This window comes from Corvus moneduloides, chromosome 3, assembly GCF_009650955.1.
Source record: "Corvus moneduloides isolate bCorMon1 chromosome 3, bCorMon1.pri, whole genome shotgun sequence".
Classification (NCBI taxonomy): domain Eukaryota; kingdom Metazoa; phylum Chordata; class Aves; order Passeriformes; family Corvidae; genus Corvus; species Corvus moneduloides.
Window position 1 is genome coordinate 65,450,765 of NC_045478.1, and position 23,229 is coordinate 65,473,993.

At 37.5% G+C, this 23,229-nt stretch overlaps 1 protein-coding gene across 6 annotated transcripts in view; it reads right to left on the reverse strand.

Annotated features, from left to right (window-relative positions):
- The window catches only part of ADGRG6 (adhesion G protein-coupled receptor G6), a 111,605-nt gene that overhangs the window by 15,649 nt on the left and 72,727 nt on the right, over positions 1-23,229 (reverse strand). For all 6 annotated transcript variants that reach the window (XM_032101995.1, XM_032101993.1, XM_032101996.1 and 3 more), the window contains 11 exons: positions 20,925-21,067; positions 20,119-20,233; positions 17,167-17,228; positions 15,810-16,017; positions 15,172-15,337; positions 11,775-11,915; positions 8,600-8,716; positions 7,448-7,493; positions 5,656-5,762; positions 2,794-2,921; positions 1,228-1,496 (listed from right to left, as the gene is read on the reverse strand). In XM_032101995.1, coding sequence (XP_031957886.1) covers positions 1,228-1,496; positions 2,794-2,921; positions 5,656-5,762; positions 7,448-7,493; positions 8,600-8,716; positions 11,775-11,915; positions 15,172-15,337; positions 15,810-16,017; positions 17,167-17,228; positions 20,119-20,233; positions 20,925-21,067 — 1,502 coding nt within the window. The remainder of the gene's footprint in view (positions 1-1,227; positions 1,497-2,793; positions 2,922-5,655; positions 5,763-7,447; positions 7,494-8,599; positions 8,717-11,774; positions 11,916-15,171; positions 15,338-15,809; positions 16,018-17,166; positions 17,229-20,118; positions 20,234-20,924; positions 21,068-23,229) is intronic.

The window sequence follows — 23,229 nt, forward strand, 5'->3', positions numbered from 1 at the left end:
CGGAGGGATGGTATTAGGAATTTTTTGAGGGATTTTTTTCGTGCTAATGTGAATTCATTAGGTTGTGTCACTGGGGAACATGAACTTAAACCTGCAATTTCTCCACTGTTTCTCTCAACCACATTATATTATATATCCCATATTACATATCTTCTGCAGCGTTATACATATTATATATACTTTACTTATATGTGCTCCCCTCGCTTCCATAAAACAAACTATGTATTTCTTAATAAAAAAGCAGAGGGAGTATTTGGGGAAAGTAGACAACTATGCAGAGGAGAACTCTGCAGAAAAGTACAGCTCACACAAAAGAAATGTACGTTTCCTGATATGCCTTATTTACATGCCTTATCCTTGCTATAACAGAACAGATTCAAAGGGGAAGAGGTTAATTTGCTTTTCCGACCACTCAGTCCTTGTCCTCTGCTGAGGTTGCCAAAGAGGATGCTAGTTGCCAATGGAAAGACATCAATTATCAGCTGTACCGAGGTCAGTGCTCTAGCCGTAAGGTTAATGGCTTAGCATTGTGCTGTATTAATTCAAACACAATATGTGCATTCAGGGAGAAACCACAGATTCCTGATATAGACAAAAATGAAGAATAAAAGTCTTGCTGCTTGAGCCTTGCAGTTATTTTTCAGTATTGCTTTTTCCATTTAAGTCCTGCTGTGTACATTGCTTAGGGCAGCCAGGATCTCTTCGTGGTTTAAATATTGTGCTGAATCTCAGAAAATTTTGGTTGTTTCTGATTCCACAATAGGCTTGTATTTGTTGGCAAGAAAATTTAAGCTGTACTTAAAGTTTTTGAAAGTCAATGCAAAACCTCCATAGGCTTTGCAGTAACTGCAAGAGTTTCTGCATTCATTGGGTTGACACAGTTCTCCATCTCTGACACAACACTCACATTTCCCCTCTCCCATTCTGGCCTCTTTGGAAAACAAGACCAGTTTATCTGGTCTCTCTGCTCATTCTGGGGCTGTGAGCTGCTCTGGGTGGAGAGTGCCAGTTAGAGTGTTATTTACACAGAATCACATGGGGGAACTTGGTGACAGAGAGGGCTGCCTGCATGCAGGCACTGCTGCAGGCAGGGGTAAGGAAATGACACAATGATATTATTAATTCTACTCTGCATTTCTGATAGAGAGCTTTTATATAGCAGCATTTATAGAGAACATTTATACAGCAGCATACATTTTATGTAAATATTGCATCTACTGAACTCACCCCAGCCAATGATGCAGAACTTCAGTATGTATCGCCGTATATACGTGTTGAACACCTTCACTAGAGCAATGTACATGTGAACAGCTTCCAGTCCCATCCATGTAAAGGTGGCCAGGAGAAAAAAGTGCAAAAGTGCAGCTACAGCTATGCAGAGGCCATCAATATCAAAAGATGCAATCCAGCCATCAAGCAGAAAAATCAGGTTAAGAAAGAGCAGGGCTGTGCTCAGATTCATCAGGATTTTGGATGGATAATCTCTTCGCAACTTCCTAATGAGAGAAACACAGGTGCACATGATTAACTTTCTGCAGTTACACAAACCACCTATTGCAGCTGGGTTTACCCCTTCACAAAGTCAATAAAAGCACAGGGAACCCCTTCCAGCTGGGTTTGTGCAGTAAGACATAGTGGTGTGTATTTCTGTGAGGGATTGTTGAAGGCTTCAGCTATGTGTGGCTGGGGGTAAGCTACCAGTTCTTTGGGTCCATAATGAGTTAATTAACTGCTGCAGTATTTTAGCAACTGATTTTTTTATTGAAAAAAAACCCCAAACCAATCTTTCAAATTAAGTATAAACTAGTACTTTTTATTTTAATTGAAAGCAAAAAAAATACAGCTGACCAGAAGGTCATCTGTGATTATTTTATATGTAAATCTTAGCCTAAGTTTTGGAATATATTGTCCAGTGAATGTGGTTTTCTGTTTGTTTTTAAATAGGATCTTAGGAAGACTGAAGAACAAGTAATTTTTTTAAACTGGTCTCCATTAAAATGTGGGTAGTGGGGGGCAGCAAATAATTTCTACCAACTTGAACCAGAACACTATACCATAGGTAATGTAATAGGAATGCAATCATTGAAGTTATTTAAAACTTGAAAACCCCCTTCTCCAGCCCCCCTCCCCCACTTCTGTCCCCAGAAAATTATCCTTCTTTAGCAGCTACTATGTCCTGTCCTGTTACTGGCAGAATGCTTTCTTTGTGTTAACATGACTTCATTTTCTCTTTTTACTGTTCACAGAACTGTACTACTTCAAAATTTTTGCTTTCTCTTGAGTCACTTTCACATTTCAGCAGGAGTTCTGTTGAAATTCTTGTAACACTTTATAATTTATTTTAATTTCCTTTCTCTTCCCACTTCTTTCTGAAGGGGTATAAAATGTAATTCCTCCAATTGGAAATTTCTCTTTTTCAACTTGGAACCTGTTATGCCTGCATAGGCAAGTTTTGTTTGGTTTTTATAAAAAGGCTCTTTGAGAATTTTAAAATAATACCTATCTGTTCAAAATCTAGAGGATTCCCAAAAGGAAAATTTTGATACACATTCACCTTATTCCCCAGTCTGAGCAGCACAACACATAAGAAACTGGAGGAAAGACTCTGAACTTATGTCCCCTTGAACAAATTTCCACTTTACAACACTGTGACTCTGATTTTGCAGGTTTGATTTTTTCAAACACAGATTTCCCCTCCTAGGCAAAAAAGCCAGACTAACCACGTAACTAACTTATTTCATTCTGCACATACAGGTACTTCCTTGTGATGTTGTTCACAGAATTGGTACTTACTCAAACGCAATGTATGTCAGAAGAGTTGCAGCTGAAAATATAGCAGATATTCCACAGCCTATGTAAGTGATAAAGGTCAGGACCTTGGTATTCTGTGGGTCAATTTGCGTCACGGTTCTCTGAAGGTCCTGGGAGAGAGAAGGAAGAGACATCAATTGTAGCCAGCACCTTTTCTCTGAGCACAGCAGTCTTTTTGGTAATTAGTCAATAAAACTGAAAAGCACTTTGGCAACACCACTGTAACCTTGACACTGGGGTTCATTTTTACTGTGTGTACTTGGTCTATAGTTGTTACACCTTTCACTTCCTTCCCACAGCTCTTCAAAACATTGTGCTTTAAGTATTATAACTGCTGGGAATGGCAGATAGAGCCTGATTCTGATCCTTATAATTCAGTACCAGGAATTCAAATGTCCTTCTCTGGAAAAGTCTCCAGTTTCCAAGATTTTTAATTCTGTTGTGTGTATACAACTCTCTTTCAGAAGATGTAAGATTTAGAAAAATGTAACTTAAAAGTATTCATATTGAAATGTGCAACATTGTGGGGAATTTCTGGCCTTTTTGTTATTAAAAGTTCATAAGAGTCAATGTAACTAAACATCTACAGGTGAAACCAAGGGCAAGATATTGCTTTTTGGATTTAGGGTCTGTTTTGATATAAGAACTACACTTTAAATAGAATTGGTCAGAAAAGTAATGACAAGGACAGCAGAAAAAAAAAAATTGGGGAATAAAGTAGGAACATTCTGAGGATTTTCTTTTTTTTCTGTCTACTGTAACTGCCCCATAGTACCATCTGAGAATAAATGCCAGTGTTGTTTCCTTTTTTTAAGGACAATGAAATATGAGGATGTTTGGATTTATATCACTTTGGAGAAAATGTGAGCAAACACTAACAGATAATGATGTCAATTCTGCAGTTATTGTCATTGTTGTACCTAGCAAAACTAGCTATCAAAAAGAAACATTAAATGCTACAAAACTTTACATGCTTCATAGGAAAAGGCAGGAGCCTTTTACAGTCCATTCCAGCCTTCTATCACAGTTTATTTAAACATAAGGAGAGTATTCTTTGGAAATAATTTAGTATCTAAATAAAGTCAGAAGAAATTATTAAAATGGAGAAGCCATTAGAATGGTCAAAACTTTGTAAAAATCTACTGGAATGCAGCCCAAATTCAAAGACCTTCTGCCTTAATTCCTACTGCCACTAAAGCATTCAGGGAAGAGAAGGGGCTCATTGAATATATCCTAAAGAAAGCCTTTTTTTTATCCCTTTGGGGGTGAAAAGTGGAACAAGACCATAATTTAGCTTGCAAGAAGACACAAAGTTTGTGGCTCTTTCATATCTACATCTCAGCATGATGTGAAGAGAGCAGTTCTATTTAGAAGGGTCTGGAAGGCCAAAGCTGAAAAAGTCAGTGTATGTGGCTCCCTTGTGTGGTTAAAGTTGTATGTGACACTGCCACAAGTTACCTCAAACCCCAAATACTTCCACATAGGAATTATTCCTGCTGTGACCAGGAGCCAACATATTTTCTGCAGCTATGTTTTACAGGCCAAAGAATGTTAATTTCAGCTGGAAAAGAACGTATCAGCCTGTTATTGAGCATAAACAACCGCCAAATTTTAGAAAAGATAGCAGTATTCCATTTTGTCACGGGATTTTTTTTCTCTCTGAAAAACACTTCACAAGTGCAAATTGCTGGAGGCTATGCTGCTGAGGCTGAAGTGCACCATATGGTTCCCTCTTTCATCTCCCTGATAGGCTTTGCTCTGCTACCCACCCTGTCTGGAGACTTTGCTTAAGGCTCTGACAGAGTACGGGCTACATGTTTTGTACCAGTGCTCTGTGAGCAGTCTTTTTCTGAGAGAAGGCCTGTATTATAAGGCATCCCCAAAATATATTAAAGTCAAGCAAGAAAACAGCCAATATGGGTTTACACATTGTGCAAAAGGTGCCACTTCATAGTTTATGACATTAGATAAATCTCGTCAAATTTGCAAACTAGATTTGCAAGGGACAAGTCAGCCTTTTGACCTAAGGATGAAAGAGAATTATTGTGCTCCCTTGACTTTTCATTCTCATAGTTTTCTACCGTCTGTAGGATGTTTTTCTTTCCCTGTTTTTCCTGACAATTAGTCTCTCTTCTTTTTGTTCTGAAAACAGCATTTCTAACTTCTTCTCATGCTTTTTCTTTTTTTTTCTATTTTTTTTTTCCTGCAAGCAACTTCCCACTTTCTCAATCTGGAAATTTCAAGTATACTTAGACTTCTTTCTTATTCACTTCCCTCTTTTTGCATACCTCCTGCCTCAGCTGCAGGTCACTTTTGTCAGATTATACTGTTAAAGGACATGTCAGAGATCCCCTGCAACTTAGGGCTCAATAAGATCACTTTTTTTTTCCTGTGTTGCCAGTGGAAATATTAGTACTCGGCCTTGGTTGTATTCAGCTGGATGTTATAATATGTTATTTGTATTTTGATATCACTCAGAAGTCTCAATCTTAGGTCTTTTGTGGCACAGTATTTTTAAAATTTAGAAAAATCTCATGGGTACATTTTAATTAAAAAAATAATATTTAGCCACTTGTAAAGAATTTAATAATGAAAATAACAATAATATTCTTCCATTGCTAACTTTCTTCATTATCTCGTTCCCGAATCCTTATCACTAGCTACTTTGTTATGAAAATATAACTTTATGATAATAAGGGGGGAAAACCCACATATTATTATTATTAAGAAATATATGCAAAAGAAAGAACCCAAGTAACAAAAATGAGAGTTGTCTTGACACCACACAAAAGCTGTGTTACTCTTCCTGGGAAAGGTAACTTGGTGAGCAGAGAGTTTGCCTACCATCAGGACCCCAAAATGTGTGAGGTGGTTGCACAAGCACACAGTTTCATTTTCATTGGACTCTGCATCCACTTGGCAGCCCGCAGGGTTCCAGCCACCGTTGCCACCTGCGGAAATGAAACATGAGAAACTTCTGTCCAACCAACACATGTCAACCTCTCTTTTAGCAGATTTCTCACTTCATCTTGTGCAAACACAGAAGTACTTTCTCAAACCAAATGAGCCAGCACTAAAAACAACCAGGAGAGAAGCAAGTGTCAGATTTCCTAGTTTCTGCAGAGAATCACCCCAGATGAGTGTCCCAGGAATGGACTGGTGAGCAGAAGCAATAGATGGAGATGCATAATAAAGGTGGGGAGGTTTTTGGTTAGTGAGTAAGACCTACTATGTGGATCACACATTAAGACATACCTTAGTTTTACCCAATAATAAGATGGTTTCAGAACTCCTTTTTCCCCCACTGATGTTATGTCTACACCTGCCTGCCTCCCACTCATATATCCTTGGGCACATGAAAGCTTTTATTGCTCAGGAGCAGAGGGTCCCGCCCTTCCTTTCTGCAGCATGTAATGCAGAAGGTCAGAGTGGGTCATCCCAATGAACCCTGGTGGCCTTTCCAAAAAAACATAAAGTGAACTATTCCCAACTCACCCCACCTGAAAAGGCCATTCTGAAAAATAAGTAGAAAGATTTTAGTTTTAAAAATTAACATGCTAAAAACTAAAATTTCTTTTTTCTTTTTTTTCCCTGCCAAAATATGAGCTAGTTTTTAAAAATAATTAATATTTTTGACTCTTAAAGACTTTTTTTTCACAGCTCCTGACAAAATCCAGCATAATTTGCTCTGTAACTTCAAGACAATCAAACACTCAAACTCAAGACATTCTCTCAAAATACTGTGAAGATGTTCCAAAACCACTTAAAACTCTTCTCCACTCAAGCAACCACTGGGAATAGTTTCCTCCTTGTGTGTTTCTCCTTTAATGTGATTCTCAAGTTCAGCTTCCTAACTAGTTTCTATGATTATTTGCTCATTTTTGTCCTCCTGCATTCTCCTCAGTTGCTCTGTATTTCCTGCTGCTTTGAAGTATAAATTCGGATGGTAAATTTTATTTCTTGTAAGACTCTATGTACTAAACCTCTCCATCCAAAATCCTACAGCTCTGTTTCATTGTAAAGAAGAGTAACATTTCAGTAGTGATCTCTAAAACAGAAAGATCTGGAAAGTCATCCCAGAGAACAACTTTGTGCAAAGGATTAAGAGCATGAGTAAAACATCACACACAGGTTTGGCAGTAGCAATGAAGAATGTTCTAAAATGTTGCCTTTAATGTGTGTCTCCATATGCAACCAAAAAAGCTTAAGATCTGTAACAGTCAAAATCTTACACTTATATAACCCAGTTTTTAAAAACATGAGCAGTTAAAAGTATGGCTAAGAACCATTCATGTATCTGAGCAGCATTATAATTTAATTTGCTCATACAGAGAGATCAGTGAAGAACTGCAGATATGGGAAAAAAGTGGAAAAACTTAATTGAAAATTTTAAAATCCTAAAAAATTTGCATTAAACATAAACTTTAAAAAGGAGTATTTAACATTTGCTGTAACATGTAACTATACTAATAATATATAAGTAACTAATAGAAGAAATTACACACTTCATTGAATGGACTTTACTGAATTCTGTAAAGATTGATTTGGAAGCAAAATAGCCAATACTGTGACCGATTTTAAAACTCAGACACATTTATTCCCCACATGAAAGAAATTACAGTATTTTTAAACTCACCATTTTTGTTCATATCCCAGAAGACACAGGTAGGTTTAGGATCTTCCTAAGAATAGATGCAAAAGTAGACTTTGTATACATCTTCAGACCTAAATCTCATTAACATTTACAAAAGCTATTGCAATGCATATATTTTCATTTAACCAGCAGAAGAATCCATATCATTTTGATTGTTGAAAACTTGTCTCAAATTAAGAGTTTTTTCTGCTAAAAAGACAGATTTGTCCAAATTGCAAAATCTAGAGCACTGCTTCTATGTACTGTTCGACAGTTCCTTTTGTACATCCTCAGAATAATGAAGTTTTCTTGTGTCACTGAAGTTAGCCATGAAAATGATGTCTTTATAGAATCTAAATACTTTTTACTGTTTACTTCCTTAGGGCTTCTCCGTGAATCCTCTATGAAAGGCCTCGAAAATGTGCCAATGCCTGATGAACCCAAGTGGAGGTTGTTTTGCCTCACCTTAAAATATTCATTGTAATGCAATGCAAGATAAAGTTAATCGAGCTGTGAAAATTACAAATCAGGTTTTCATTACATAAACAATTTACTTAGGTATTGCATTTTAACATTTTCTTTCACGGCTCTAGTGCTATTGCCTCTTTTGCATTAGATACTGAGAACAGACTCAAGCTCACACATATTCTAACTGAAACAGTATGTGCCATAAGGTTGCATTTGGTCTGTATTTCCCTAAATTTCCTGTAGTCATCTCTTATTAATGTGTTTCTGACCATTCCTCTGCTGAAAACCACATGACAACAAAATAATTCTGGCAACTATTAACAAAGCGATTAATGTTTGGTCAAAGAATTTAAGTAATTATGAAGTTCCAGTGTAATAAATCATGTCCCTGGTCACGAGTGTAGTCATGAAACACAGGTTTCACCTACAGTTATTGGCACAGAAGTTACCTCCGAGGGGCAGAATCAATGGTCTTTCAGGTGCATGTTAGCTCATGAATGAAGTACGAATGCATGAGGATGGGAGAGGTTATTTGTTTCTACTTTTTGCTTACTTGCTTTTGTTCTAGACTTCTTAATTTCATTTTTCGCTTGCTCAGAATCCATCCATATAAATCAGGCTATATGCTTAGCCTTTACTATATATAATTCACATTCCTGTTCCTCTGAATAATCAGTCTTGTTTTACCTGAATTTTGGTATGCTTGATTGTAACCTTCACATAATCCTGAAGATCCTGAATGGTTAAGTTTCCAATACTGCATGCCACAACAAAACTGGTCAAATTGGCAGGATTTTCTGCATCCTTCAAAAGATTAAAAAAATATAATAAATGCTTACATGGCACATAACATAAAGGCCATAGTACACAGTTTCATTTTTGCTGTGTGCCAGAATAAGTAAGTTGTCAGCATTTCTGTACTTTTGATCACACAATATAAGAACATTATGTTTATAAAATCAAATTATGGGTAAGCCTCATGGAAGCTTCCCTATTTTCCTTGTAGTCATAAACATACATAGGCACAATTATAGAGAGAGGTTAGAAGGCAAACAAAATTATAACTCAAACAATGTAGCAGATAACAACCCATGATATGATTAGCTCATTTCCCTAAACAAGCATGAACGAGCTCTCTTATCTTATTGTTGAAACTATCCTTTATTAAATGCAAAGTTTTTAGAGAGTAAACTGTTTTCTGCATATAGTTGTTAAATCATCCTCCATCTTAAAATGAATGACTATGAAGTAGTAAACATATTCAAAGCAATGTTACATACTGAAGGAGATAGCATTTTCTGTAAGATCTTATTTGATAGGTATTTAAATAGAATTCTGACATTATCACTGACCAATAGGATTTTTAACCTGCAGCTGACAATTTTCTGGAAGAGAAGTTTTCCTTGGAAACTAAATATTTTTTAAAATGGAAGTGCATTGGAAATGCTATTTTCTTTTGATGAGCTTCTATTGAAACCTGATATTTAGATGTCTGGTTGGGAAGCTTGGTCACTGTCTGTGGCAGATCATAGGCCAAATGAATTCTATTGCCACTCACTTTCTCTCCCAAAATCTGGTCTGCCAAACTTCTGAACTCTCAATTCCTTCCATCTAGGGGTTTTGTTCACTTAACAAGATGTCAGGTATCAGCACAGCACTGGGCTCGTGAGATCCCACCACTCATGAGAGACACAACAGTTTCAGTTATTAAGTGCACATTATCCTGAGAAAAATATTTTATTTTTTAAGACCCATATCCAAGAGTTTTCAGACACAGTATTTCAGATTATACTGGAGCTTTGTGGCAAAATTTCCTAAAATCTCAAAAATTGAAGAGGAAGGAAAATGCAAATTTCTAGGCAGTTCTTCAGCGTTCAGACAAGAAAAAAATCTCTTGGTTACCACCTAAATTTGCACATCTGACAAAGTCTATGAAAGTCCTTCGACATATTTCTACAGGTTTCAGTGGATTCTGTCTGTAAGCAGGTAAGAAAAACTAGACACAGTTGGTCTCTTTAGAGAAAGCAACTTACTATATTCTTACTATTCTTACAAGGTAATAGAAATAATGTGTGCATTAAAGCAAAATAGAGACAACTACTTATTTAGCAATAAGGCTGTGCTCAGCTAAAGTTCAACAGTTCGGGCATAGATGTGTACACAGAACACACCTGCCTTTAGTGAAGTCAATCCCACCCTGAACAGCTTTTATATAGTTCTCTGAGTAACATAACCATCTTGAATGAATTACAAGATAAAACTTACTAGAATTATCTCAGTTGAAAAAAAACCCCCACCACCTCCAATGCTGCAATGTATGTTTCACTGTTATGTTGAATACTTTTAAGGAATACAGCGAACAGCTTTCAGATACTTGTAATTGCAAGTGGAAGAAATATGAAATGCAATAAAAATGAAAGACTCTCATACTAATATATACTATACAAAGTTATTTGGTTTGAGATGGCATGTGGATCAGTTTATTTGCAGGCCTATTTCAATCCCCTTTTTGTTGAACTTCTCTATTTTTAGACTTACTAAAAATGTGAGGATTGCACGTTTTTAATTCATTGTGTTAAACATCACCCATGAAGAGTTCGAAAAACACACAAAAAATGAAAGGCATTTTAGTTGCTAATTCAGGTGCCATTTTTATGGTTTTTGTTTTTCAATGGCTTATTTAGTACTGCTTAGAAATGCATTCTAGCACCATTAAGGGACACATTCTGACTTCATATGATTTGATGCCATTTTGACCAGCCTCCATCTGTGTTCTTCTGGTTTTTTTTTAATTAAAGATATCCATCCTGTTTTTCTCAAAAGCAGGCTTAAAACGAATACAATTTAAAATAAGGATACTTTGGGGTGTATTTCAGAAGGCAACTGTGGGTCATGGTATTTTCTTGCCTAGATTATCTGAAGAATCTGGATACACTCCAATAAAAATGATAATATAGGGACAATACAATACTAAGGAGTTCTGCGGATGCACAAGAGCCAAAGGTCACTTGAAATACTGATGGGAAAACAAACTCAAGTCTTCTGAGACATATTCTACAGTTCACCATGAAACAATGTTTCCTTCTTAATTAACTGGGTTTTTTTTTTCCCAAATAAGTATGGTTTTGGTTTTCTTTTTCCAAGCTGCAAACTCTTCCTAATATTTTTGGCGCCTACCATGCAGGCACTATTTTCAATTACCGTTTGATAAGACCCAAAAACTAAAAAAATCAAATCTACCTGAGCATGTTCAGGTTTCAGGTACAAGCATTGTTATCCTTATTCCTACTGAAATATGGTGTGCTTATGAGAACACAGGTATGAAAAGAATAGTGTGTATATAGAAACAGATGTTCTCTGGCTGCTAACCATCAGCCCAGGGACTCCAAATGAATACAAAGCAGTCAGCTGGATATGACTGCTAACCAGCTCTTATAAGGAAAAGAGAGTATTTGGCAGTGTTATATGCCAAATTCCCTCCTGATAGGAAAGAACCTGGCTCCACCGAACATCAAGGACTTACATTAATGCATTTTAACAGAAGTTACGCCTGTTAAGAGGCCTTGCTTCTTTCCTCTGGTTTTAAGCAGCTGGGATACAATTTTCCATAGATTACCCCCAAAAAAGGTTTATTTCACATGTAACAGGAATTTGCAGTTAAACCACTGACTTCAACTCAACTTGGGCACCTCAATTATTTTGCTACTCTGAACATAAGGCTGTCTTTAGCGCCTACATTTGCTGTCATCTTTTAATTCCTGTAACTCATGAAGTACTGTGAAATTATTACACTACAGGAAACTTTTAGCAGCTGGCTTTGACCCACCCTCTCTGAAATGACTTCAAGCACATTAATGTTTACCTGAAAAAGACCATTTTTATTGAAGAAAGTAAACTGAGCCCTGGATATAACTTCAAACTCGTCTTGACTTAAATTCTTCAGTAAGCTTGGTGGCAGAACAACAGAAGCGAAGGCACTTGTCTGATCCTTGTCAAAATCTATCTGTTAAATGAAAACAGCAAAAGAACATGTTGAACAATGAACAAACCATCTGTTGTCCACCACTGGGTTCACACTCTTACACAGAAATACCTAGATGTGGGACTAGAACCAATCAAGACTAAAATGACTTGTGTCTATGTAAGAGTTGATGCAATAAATAAATTTTAAAGGCTGGGAAGGTTTTCCACCTTTCCAGCATGAGATCAGCCTTCTGTTACAAAAATGTATTAGACAAAACCAACAAAGAAACAAACTCCTGCACTGCTATAATGATGATTTGGAGATAACGAGATGGAAATTACGACAGTCATAATCATTTTCAGTAAGGTTCAAGATACTTTTCCTCATAACAAACAATGTTGAGAACTAAAAAATATGCTCTGAATCTTTCTGTCTTAAATTGTATTAGCTGGCTTGATCTGCACATCTGAAATAATTCTCTTATGAGCTTTTATAGTTTCTCTGCTACAGAAAGGAGATTTAAAAATTATTAGTGTCACTTCTCCATATTTATTGTGCTATGTAGCACAAAAAAAGACACTTTCTGACATCATATAAATTTAATCTATACTGGCAATGTATCAGACATCTAAAAGCCCTCTGTGGCCCAGGGATGTAACAAACGAGGAGGAAATAAAAGAGGATGTAACCCTGTATTTCATTAGCAATTCTATGAAGGATCACTTTCCCACCATGGCCTACTCAAGGTGTGCCACCATATCCCTTGAAAGAAGGGGAGCAAGCCAGCTCACAGTGGCTCTACAGTAAAAGCTTTTAAGAGTTTTACTGTGAGATATGGAAACTCCCACTACTGACTTCCCCAGAGGCATCTTGGTCATGTATTTATGCCTCTCATGGAGAATTGTATAATTGTTAAAGCATCACTAGCTAATAGAAAGTTAAAAGTCATAGGCTACTGACTGATTATTCACCCTTGGAAATCAGTAAGAAGTAGCTCATATATATCTCCTGACAGGGATAATGTAGTTCAAACTCAGGTTTACAGAGGATAATTCTACCACAGTAAACAGAAAGTGTGTATGTGATAAAGATGTCCCATTAGGCATTGTCCGCAAATACAGTGGAAGAGGTTTCTCCAAAGAAGCATGGATATATTACAGGAACAATTTAATAATATGAATCACCAAAACCTTAGTCAAAGGTTTGGCAAGAAACATAAAGACAGAGTGGATTGAAATAGAATCTTTCCAAATTGCCATGGATAAATTTGCTTGGTATCTACTTTAAGAAAAAAATACTAAAAAAAATCTGGAAACATTCTGACATACAACTTGAAGACTTTAATGTTCCCTGATGAGCCTAGGATAGATCATCTCATCATTAGTGAAAAAACCTGGGCTTTCACAAGGGAATCTCCCTTCAGCAGGGAGAGCAAGTATCCTTCTTACAGGCATGGAAAATATAAATGGTGACCACAGCTGCTGCAAATTTTCTGGTAGGAAGGATGCTAAAAATTCTCAATCAGCTGTTGGAAATGTGAAAGTCTGAGAAGAAGCTCATGTTCCAATAGGAACACTATAAATAATTTGACAGTTTGGATTTTATGATTATTTAGACAGTGCTGTAATAAATGATTCCAGGACGAGAAAATTCCTGGATGTCCTCAAGCCACAGATGGTAATTCCTTTTATATGTGTGATCATCCAAAACCTGGCTTTAGAATTTTTCCTTTCCTCCTTCCATAAATAAAGGATGAAATCTGCAGGAGAAACATTCCTTTGATAACAAAGAACTATTCAGCTTCACAAACAGCTACTGAGCTGCATTAATGTAAGAGCTAAACGAAAGTAGATTTACAATCACCAAAAATTTCTGATAAAATTGAATCAAAGAATTTTTAGCTAAAATATATAGGAATATAAATATGTGAAAACTCAACTACATTAAATATATTTTTATCTATTTAAACAAGCATTCAAGTTTTGATCCAAAGTCTATATACACGCACAAGTCCTGAAGCCTACTCTATTACTACTACTTTTTCCAGAAAGTAGACTTTTTTCTGTCTTCATTATTGTTTTGAATATATAGTATCTGGAATATATAGTATCTTATAAAATTATCAGATATTTATTAGGATTGTTGAGTTGCCAGTTTGCAGCGGGAATTAATTTGTTTCTCTATTATTCTTATACTCTAGTGATTAGTCTTTAACTGTTTTTATAATGTCATATTTTGTTGAATTCAGTTTTAGTTCCTCTGGCCCAAATGAGAGCAGATTTTTTTCTTTTTCTGTGTAATATTTTCTGTGTGTTTCTCCAAGTAAGGCTCACTGTACTTGAATGGTTAAATACCCAGGAAACTGAGATTACATTACCACTGTCACAGACTTCCTATTTAACTGAAAAAGAAAAAAAATTACACTGCATTTTTAAAAGCATTTAGGTGCCATAAGATGCAGACAGGCATGTAGTGAAATTTATAAATTCTTTGCACTTCATCACTACTGATTTCAAAAGAACCTTTGGAAAATCCTATAGGTGCTCATGTGCATCTCAAATGTTATTTCAAACTTTAAGATGTCTGGTTTTTTCTATTTGTGGGAAAAAACTGAAAAAAAAATATTTTTGAGGTGATGATAAATATCTTAACTATAGTATCCTGTCTAGATACTGTAGCACTGGAGACCTTCCTACATTTTGCGTGATCTCTGTTTGTTTTATTTTTTAACGTCTAGGCTGGTCAAGCTCCACATGAAAGACTTGAACTACCTCAGACATCCTAAATGGTACAAGCCAATCAACCTGTGTGTGGACAGCTGCATCAGACTTAAGTCTCTTTTAGCAGTAAATGTTTAAACTATACTGGAAGGTTGAAGAACTACTGTATCTGCAGAAATCTATATGTAGATACCTATATCTAAGTATCTTATTTTAAGGCTGAAAGACATCAATAGAGTTGTTAGCTATTGTACAATAGTCAGTACTGCAGATTGTTAGAGGTTATTTTCCTTTTTCACTAGTAAAAATACCCCACAAAACTAAAAAAGTTTCAAGTGTGTTCTGGATTTATAAGCAAATTACTTTTTATCTGCATGGAATGTGAGTTTATCTGTGTTTCCTGTCACTCAAGGAAATACTACATTAATCTGTTATCTGTTTGGATGATTGTAGGAAAAAGGAAATAGAAAGTAGGTGGAGAATTGGGAGTTGTAAGTGGATTTATAGGAACCACAGTAAACACACTTGGAACAACAGGCACATTTCATGTTCAAATACAACTGCTTGTTCTGTACCTGGAAATCAGATGCATTATTCTGTGGACTGACACTGAAAGAACCACCTTTGAATGAAGTTGAATTTATAGAAGACACTCCAAGTGCGAGATTTCGTGTTGAAATAGTCATGGATGGTCCAGCAAAATGGATCTTTAAAGCCAAGGCATCAATAGTTTTTAGAGCTCTAAAAGCAGAAATAAAAATTATTCTGGAAACTGAATACAGAACAAAACTTACTTATGCTCTGCATGCTACCCACATCACAAGATGATCCTCTTGTTACTGACTGTGTTTCTGTCACCCATCTGTGTATTCACAAGGATACTATTCGACTGTAAATTTATGCAACTCTCTTGAAAACAAAACCTTTTGACTGACAGAAACTGTCTGACTACATATCACTGGTCCTGAAATAATTTTCCAACAATACTTAGATCTATACTACATCATGTATCAGAAGACTTCTTTTCCAGCCAAATACTTTGTCTTTGTCATGTACAGTAAAAGAAGAAATATTTGTGTCTATAATTTGGAGAATTCTTTTCAATGGAAATCAGAAGAGTTTGATTTTCTCGTTTGTCTATACATGGAAGGATGAATCCTTACAGCCTTGCAGGTTGCTCTCAAAAACTTTTCTCAAATGCAGAAATACTTACTCTGAAGATGAGGCTGCCAATACACTGTCTGAACTGGTTAGAATATTGGAAAAAATTGTCACAACAGTAGAACCCAGAGATTCATCAATTTCTTCATCATTCACAATTTTTTTGAGCTTCTGCACAACGTCATTTACTTTGTCTGAGGTCAGCTGCTGCCCCTCGCCAGTGAGATTCAGAAGCTGATTTGCGATATCTGCTGCATTTTCTGTGAGCATACAGAATCAAGCAAAAAGAGAAAATAATGCATTACAGTCCTGAAGTAATCCAGAAATACAAATTTTTATTTTCACAGTTGAAAGCTAGCGTGTGTTCTATGGTACCTGTAATGAACATGGGATTTTATCCTTTGGTCAAATTTGAAATTTTTAAAAAATGTATCTAGAACCTGCTGATTGTATACTGTCCTCATTGGCTGTGTCTTTCTTTTTTTTGTTTTGATTTGAGTTTGTAAATCAGAACTATTATAGAAAGGGGTAATTGAATGATAAAGAGAAATAAAATGCATATTATCTCTCATTTTTTCTCCTAATGCTATTCTTTCTTTTTCACTGGGAAAAGGTTTCACTCTTGAAGTGAAACAAATGCATTTCAAAGTCTCTATTACTGAAAAAGTAATCACTCCTTTAAGCTTTCCAAAGAAAGTCTGATCCCCTAGCAAATGTTTCAGTCCTTTCAGAGGACAGTACTCTTACTTGTCAGAGGGCTGACAAGCACAACATACAAGCAAATTTCATGAGAAGAATTTTCCTAGAAAGGAAAGTTTGATAGTGTGTCCGATGGCAAAACATGTTAAAACGGTAATTTCAATGCCACCTGGACAGAAAACTAATAAAAACACTGGCCTTTTACAACATAAAAAAATATTTGAGGTTTGCTGGAATTCGCAAGTAACATTTTGAAAGATCAGCCTTCTTTAGTCTGCAACTGGCTGTTGTTTTTTATAATACAGTTTACAGTCTACAGTCTAATACTGTAGAATGTTCATTTTACATGACATGATGTTTTCATATAATCTGACTGCAAGTACTCAATCGATTAAGTTAGGTAGCCAGGCTCCCTAGGACACCTCTATCAACAAAAAAAAGAGGCTTCTCCAACAAAACAACTCAGAACAAGAGCTTACTGTAGGTATTCTGAAATACATATGAGTGTCTAATTCTTTTCACCTGACTGAAATGTCATTTAATTCAGTAACTGGTATCCAGAGCTTTTAACGGGTGAGCTGAATTGAACTTGGGTGCACTTCCCCAAAGTTTAATTATTTACTTTGCACTGATTTTTTTAGAAGGATTTTTAAACAACTTAGCATAAAGAGAAAAGATATCCTTCCAAAGACCAACATTAATATACCCACCTGTACAGTTTCTAAGATCAGGCTGACCCCAGTATGATGTATAATTCTGCAGACCCAAGTAGCTAAAGAGGAAAAATGACAAAATTCACATGAAATATAGTAACAAAATTACATAAATATTTCATAATTCTTATGCAGGTGTCACAGTGGTCCACTCTTCTCAATTCACTAGCATTCCTGGTAACATGGCCCCTAGTGAAACACAGTATGTATACGTGACAGTGAAAGTGTATGATTGATTAAATGATAGTGCTGAGAGAAACCCCAGTTCTTCAGCAGAAATTCTTGCCTTGTATTTCAGGAAATACCCAAATTTTGACACAAACTATTACACCTCTACTATGGCCTAGTCAGATGCAGTTTCTATAATTTCTTCTTGTTATAAATGGCTTTGAGCAAGTAAATAGCAAGCAGTTCTTGAGTAACTCCAGTGAGGGAGACACCACAGCCTCTCTGGGCAATCTGTTCTGGTGCTTGGTAACCCACACAGTAAAGAAGTTCTTCCTCACTTTCAGGTGGAACTTCCTGGGCATCAGTTTCTGCTCACTGCCCCTTGTCCTATTGCTTGGCACTACTGAGAGGAGCCTGGCTCCATCCATTTGACACCCTCCCTTGAGATACTCATAGCCATTGATGAGGTCCCCCTCAGTTGTCACTTCTCAAGGCTGAACAGGCCCAGCTCCCTGAGCCTTTCCTCATAAGAGAGATGGTCCAATCCCTTAATCATATTTATCACCCTGTAACACTGGCTCCAAAATTAAACACACTTTTGCCTCAGTTTTCTTTAAAGACAATCATGTTGTCACAGCATGGAAAAAGGCAGGATGGTAAATGGGAAAAATTTATCCCTTTACTCAGCACTTGATAAAATAACATTATTCCTCAGCTGATCACATTTATTATAACAGCACAGGTAATCACCAACTGTGGAATGCAGATGACTAGAAGAGACTGTTAGAAGAGCTTCCTCTTCTCCCAAAACACATCCCACCAGTGCTCCATATTAGCAAAAGCTAGTGGAGGCAGAGGCAAGGAAGGCACAGCACAGGGCAGAACACAGTACTTTATTTTTTTAATGAGAAGTGCTGTATGCAGACAATCAATGGTATAGTGTAGACCACAAATGAATAATAAAGATAAGCAATACTGGGACAGCAAAGGCCAGAAACCTTAATTTTTAATGATTCTGAGGCTCTGACATAAAACCAATCTGATTTCTGCACTACTCACTCTACGACAAGAGTTGGTCAGTCAGAATCAGTTCTTGTACAAGATTAGGAGGCTGAGGAAGTGAGTTATTTAAATATAATGTGGGTTGCTTTCCTGTTTGGCACTGAACATCAAAGCTGATTCATATCCATGTTGCCATACTGTTTTCAAAAAGTAAAAGATCTGGTCTTCTTAGAACATGTTCCAGATGCAATGTGGGTGGATAAGACATACATATTGCATTTAATGATAATCATCCTAAATACTGAAGGAATTAATTAATATTGCATCATCATAACCATGTTTAAGGCACTCAAAGCCATAATGTTTTGGTAATATATAAACGGAAGTAATAATATTCCCTTATTATAAATGGGAAATAGACCCACAGAGTCAAAGTCTTTTGTAGATGTTTGCAAAAAAAACCTACATTAGGGAAAATTTCTTAAACCTTAAAAACACAGGTTCAAATTTTAAAGCATAAGATTATCCCCACCTTCAATTATGACTAACTACTGGCAGAATATTTGTTTCACAATTTCTTTTACTTTTCCCCTGATGAGACGAGGTGTTTTGGATTAAGACAAATACACATCTCATCTTCATAGAATTTTATTCTAAATCTTACACAAGTCAGATAGTAGTGGTGGAGTGGTAGCAAATGTGAAGCGTTGGGTACAGTAACATAAAGGTCACGGCCAAGTGCAATGTCCTGCATGTGGGTCAGGGCAATCACAAGAACAAAAAGAGGCTGGGGGGAGAATGGATTGAAAGCAGCCCTGAAGAGAAGGACTCAGGGATGGTTGAAGACAAGCTTAATAAGACTGGGCAATATGTGTTTGAAGCCCAGAAAGCCAACCATAGGCTGGGCTGCATCAAAAGCAGCATGGCCACCAGGTTATCACCAGGAAGTGATTCTGACACCTTAGTCTGCTCTCATGGAATCTCAGCTGGAGAACTGCATCCAGCTCTGAGGCCTTCAACGTAAGAAAAATGTGGATCTGTTGGAGCAAGTCCAAAGGAGGCCCACGAAGATGTTAGAGGGCTGGAGCACCTCTCCTAAAAAGAAACTGAGAGAGCTGGGGCTCTTCAGCTTGGAGAAGGGAAGGCCCTGGGGAACTTCCAGCAAGTAAAGGGGGCTACAAGAGATTTGGACAGGGACTTTTTACAAGGGCATGTAGTGACAGTACAATGGCAAATGGTGTAAACTAAAAGAAATTAGGTTTCAGTTAGATATTAGGAAGAAATTTTTTTTACTTTGAGGATGGTGAGGCACTGGCACAAGTTGTCCAGAGAGGTTGTGGATACCCCATCCGTGCAAGTGTTCCAGGCCAGGATGGATGGGGGTCTGACCAACTTGGTCTAGTGGAAGAGATCCCTGTCCATGGCAGTGGGGTTTGGAACTAGATGATCTTTAGAGTCCCTTCCAACCCAAGCCATTCTATGATTCTATGACTTGAATCAAACAGTTTCATTCTGTAAGAAGGTGCTATTTTTATAGTCATGCTGAACATGTATTAATTGTGGGCCCCAATATGCCCTACAGAAGTGGTAGATTTTTTTTTCTTACCAATGAAATACATACTATTATTGCACCCACCTAATCTCTCACAGTATAGAAAGCGTCTTCCTGAAATACAATACCAGCCAATGGCAACCATTATATATACCTAAATAATAACTATGTATAACCAGAAAGCTGTGTCTGTAACAACCCAGCTTCTCAGATACTTGAACACTTACCAAGTTCTTGATGCAGTCTGAACTGAGCTCCCATGGCAAAATGTGATGTTGGTCACAGTAGGCCTGGTATCTGGCCAAAAATAGTTTGGAGGGTTTTCTTCAGCTAAACATTTTTCTGTAAAAATGAGTATATCAGTGTTAATAGTAAATTTCTTCACCTAATCATCCTCCATTTCTTGTCCTCAGCTCATCAACCAGTCTACAGCACAAAATTGTCTTCACGTGAAATGCTTGGTTGTTTGCAATAGAGGAGTGCACAACAGGGGATCACACATGCTGCTGCTTCTCAAGGGAAAGAGTTGAATGTGCATGCTGTATCCATCTGCACAACACCAGCCTCCACCTCTTCCCTCCCAAAGGAAGGGCAATCTTTGGTAGAAGTTGGATGGGAAAAGACAAGAGCTAAAAGAAGATTGATTAAGGGCAACAGCTGTCAGGAACACAAACAACATTGAGAAGTGGGGATGAGGTGCCTTAGAGGTCCAAAATATCTCATTTTAGCTCTGACTGTAAAGCGTATTTCCTTATCCTCAGACCATCAGAGGAGCTGTAAGGGACTGTCCCAGCCACTTTGAACCAGACAGCAAGACACTGACTAAAGCAATCCGGACAACTTTGTTTGTGTTAAAAGTGGTATTTTGAGCATGGCTCTCTGAGATTAGTGGACCAACAAGGCTTATAGGGACAATTTAAAATCTGAAACAATCATACTGTTTGGAAATGTGTCATTATTTTAACACAGAAGATGCTTATTTATGAACAAGCAAAAATAAATTTGTTGTGCAACAAAACTGAACACTACTTACCCACTGGATCAACATCCACAGTATGAAGTTGATATCCTTCTTCCATGGTTCTATTATTACTTATGAGCTTCTGTCGGATGTCTTCCTCTTCTAAATTGATGTTGTTGGTAGCATTATAAACCAGAAGAGCCAAAGCGCTAAAACTGCAAGCAAAATTATCCATGTGTTTCAGTCAGAACAGCAGAGGCCAAATATGTGGAAATAAAAATATCTGACAAACTCTGGTTTTCTGAGTATGGAGCAGTGTCACCAAAACAGTGCTGCTCATTAACTTTAAATTATTATTTTGGTATATATAGGGCCATGACAAGAATATATGGTTGGGAAATTTCATCTTCTAGTTACCATTAAAGATGCATCTCATCAAAAGAACTAAGAAGTGTTTTCAGAAGAGTTCAGAAGATGAAACCATAGAGTTGTGAGTTCTAAATGGGCCCTAATTAATTCTAAAAATCTGGTTCCTAATGGCTTAGGAACTTAAGAGCTGATTCACCCCACCTCACAAAACTTGTCAGGGTGGGACAAGTCATCCTCCAGAGGATCCACCTCTACGCTGACTACAGAGAAAGACTAGGAGATTAACAAAGAACAGATGCCTAACATTTAAATCTCTTAAGTTTTTTATGGAGTGAAAAACACCCTGACATACTTTTGAAGCTTTTAGTCATAATTAGGAAAGACGTGTTCCTCAGATGAGTAATTGAAGTTTGAGCACTAATAGCTGCTCTGTACTGTAGCCCACTGCTACTTTCTTGGGCATATGAAGTAGTTCAAAGTGCCCAAGCCTCTTTCCTGTGAACAAAATAAAACAGTCCCCACCCTTGTCCCAAAACATAACTTTTCTGGAAGGGAAATCATGAACAGCCAACCAGTTCTAGCAGGACACAGGAAATAAGCCCAGAGTGGAAGGCCCAAAAATTTCCTCCTGGGACAAAAGGAAACTGGAGATGAGAATACGTTGGTACCCAAGAGCATTGCTTGGCTCTGACTAGTAGGAGGTAAGCCACTAAAGCACGGAACATTGGATGTCCATGGGAGCCAAAATGTGGAAAAAAGGAAAAAGCAAACCTGCTTTGGGCTGTCTTCATCTTAGCCTTGCCCTTGGATACCCATCAGCCTGAATAAAGACAGACCTTTGGAGTGTGTGAGCTGTTCCTGGCAGCCTGGGCAGTGGTGGCACTGCCAGCACACATACAGTGAGCAGGGCACACACCCATCAGGGGTTCTTTCACCTGTGGCCCCCTGTGCAAGAAAGCAACAGCGAGCTAAAGAGGTTTGTGGTCTACAGGAAGAAGAGTAGCAGAAAAAAAATCTGTAGGGGTTCTGAACAGGGCTAGTAGGGTTTTCAGGTATACCTTCCTAGACAGACCAGGACTTCAGTTAAAAAAGCCCTCAGAAAGACACCCCCATGATGACAGCTCAGAACTGCACTTCCATATGTGCCTAATTTTCTTGACGTATTCACTGTTTTACTGGTAATATGTTGCTGGAGAAGAAAGATAAAAATGTGACCACCTGCAGGCTTGGCTTTCTCTTTTCCCACTGGATGAATTTTAGCAGAGAAATTCCAGCTATCCCTGGCCAGGTCGCTCCTTCCCTGCTCCCAGAGATACTGAGCTCCTCCTAACATTCCCTTGGTCTCTGTGGAGTGTTTAACATGTATATGGCAAATAGCCTCAGTAGGGTGGATATGCATTAGCAGGCTTTTGCTGTACACCTCAGATATATTACAAGCACAAGTTTATTACGGCATTTATTTTTAGCAGAAGTATGGAAATTGCCTACGAGACTGCCAATTCCTTCAGCCCTCCAGTACTTCGGCCCCAGAGTCTCCTGGCAGTTAACCATCTTTCCTAAAAGATTCTGGCTTCATTTGTCTATTCCCTTTACTTCAGAAGAGGAAAACTTAATATACTGATGCCACTCCCTACCTCAGCACTCTGGCTGCAGAACAGACATTCTGAACAGTCACCACTACTCCTTAGCTGCCTGTTTCAGGATTCCCAACTAACCAAATGATATTTAGTATCCATAACTGTGAGGAGGGATAACTCCAACAAAATGGAAGGGATAATGAGAGATGTGAGTGACTGAGATAAGAACTCAGACCAGCAGGGAACCTGAATCATTTATTCAAAGAAACAAGCTGGTTTTATAGACCTTTTCAAGGCACAGTATTTCCTCACATGGTAATTCTCAGTACGTGACCTATCCCATGTTGCCACGTCAGCAACACGCTTTCCAAACGTCCTTCTGTGGGGTGATCACACGCTGTTCATCTGCCTGTCAGCTCCCGGCAAACTCC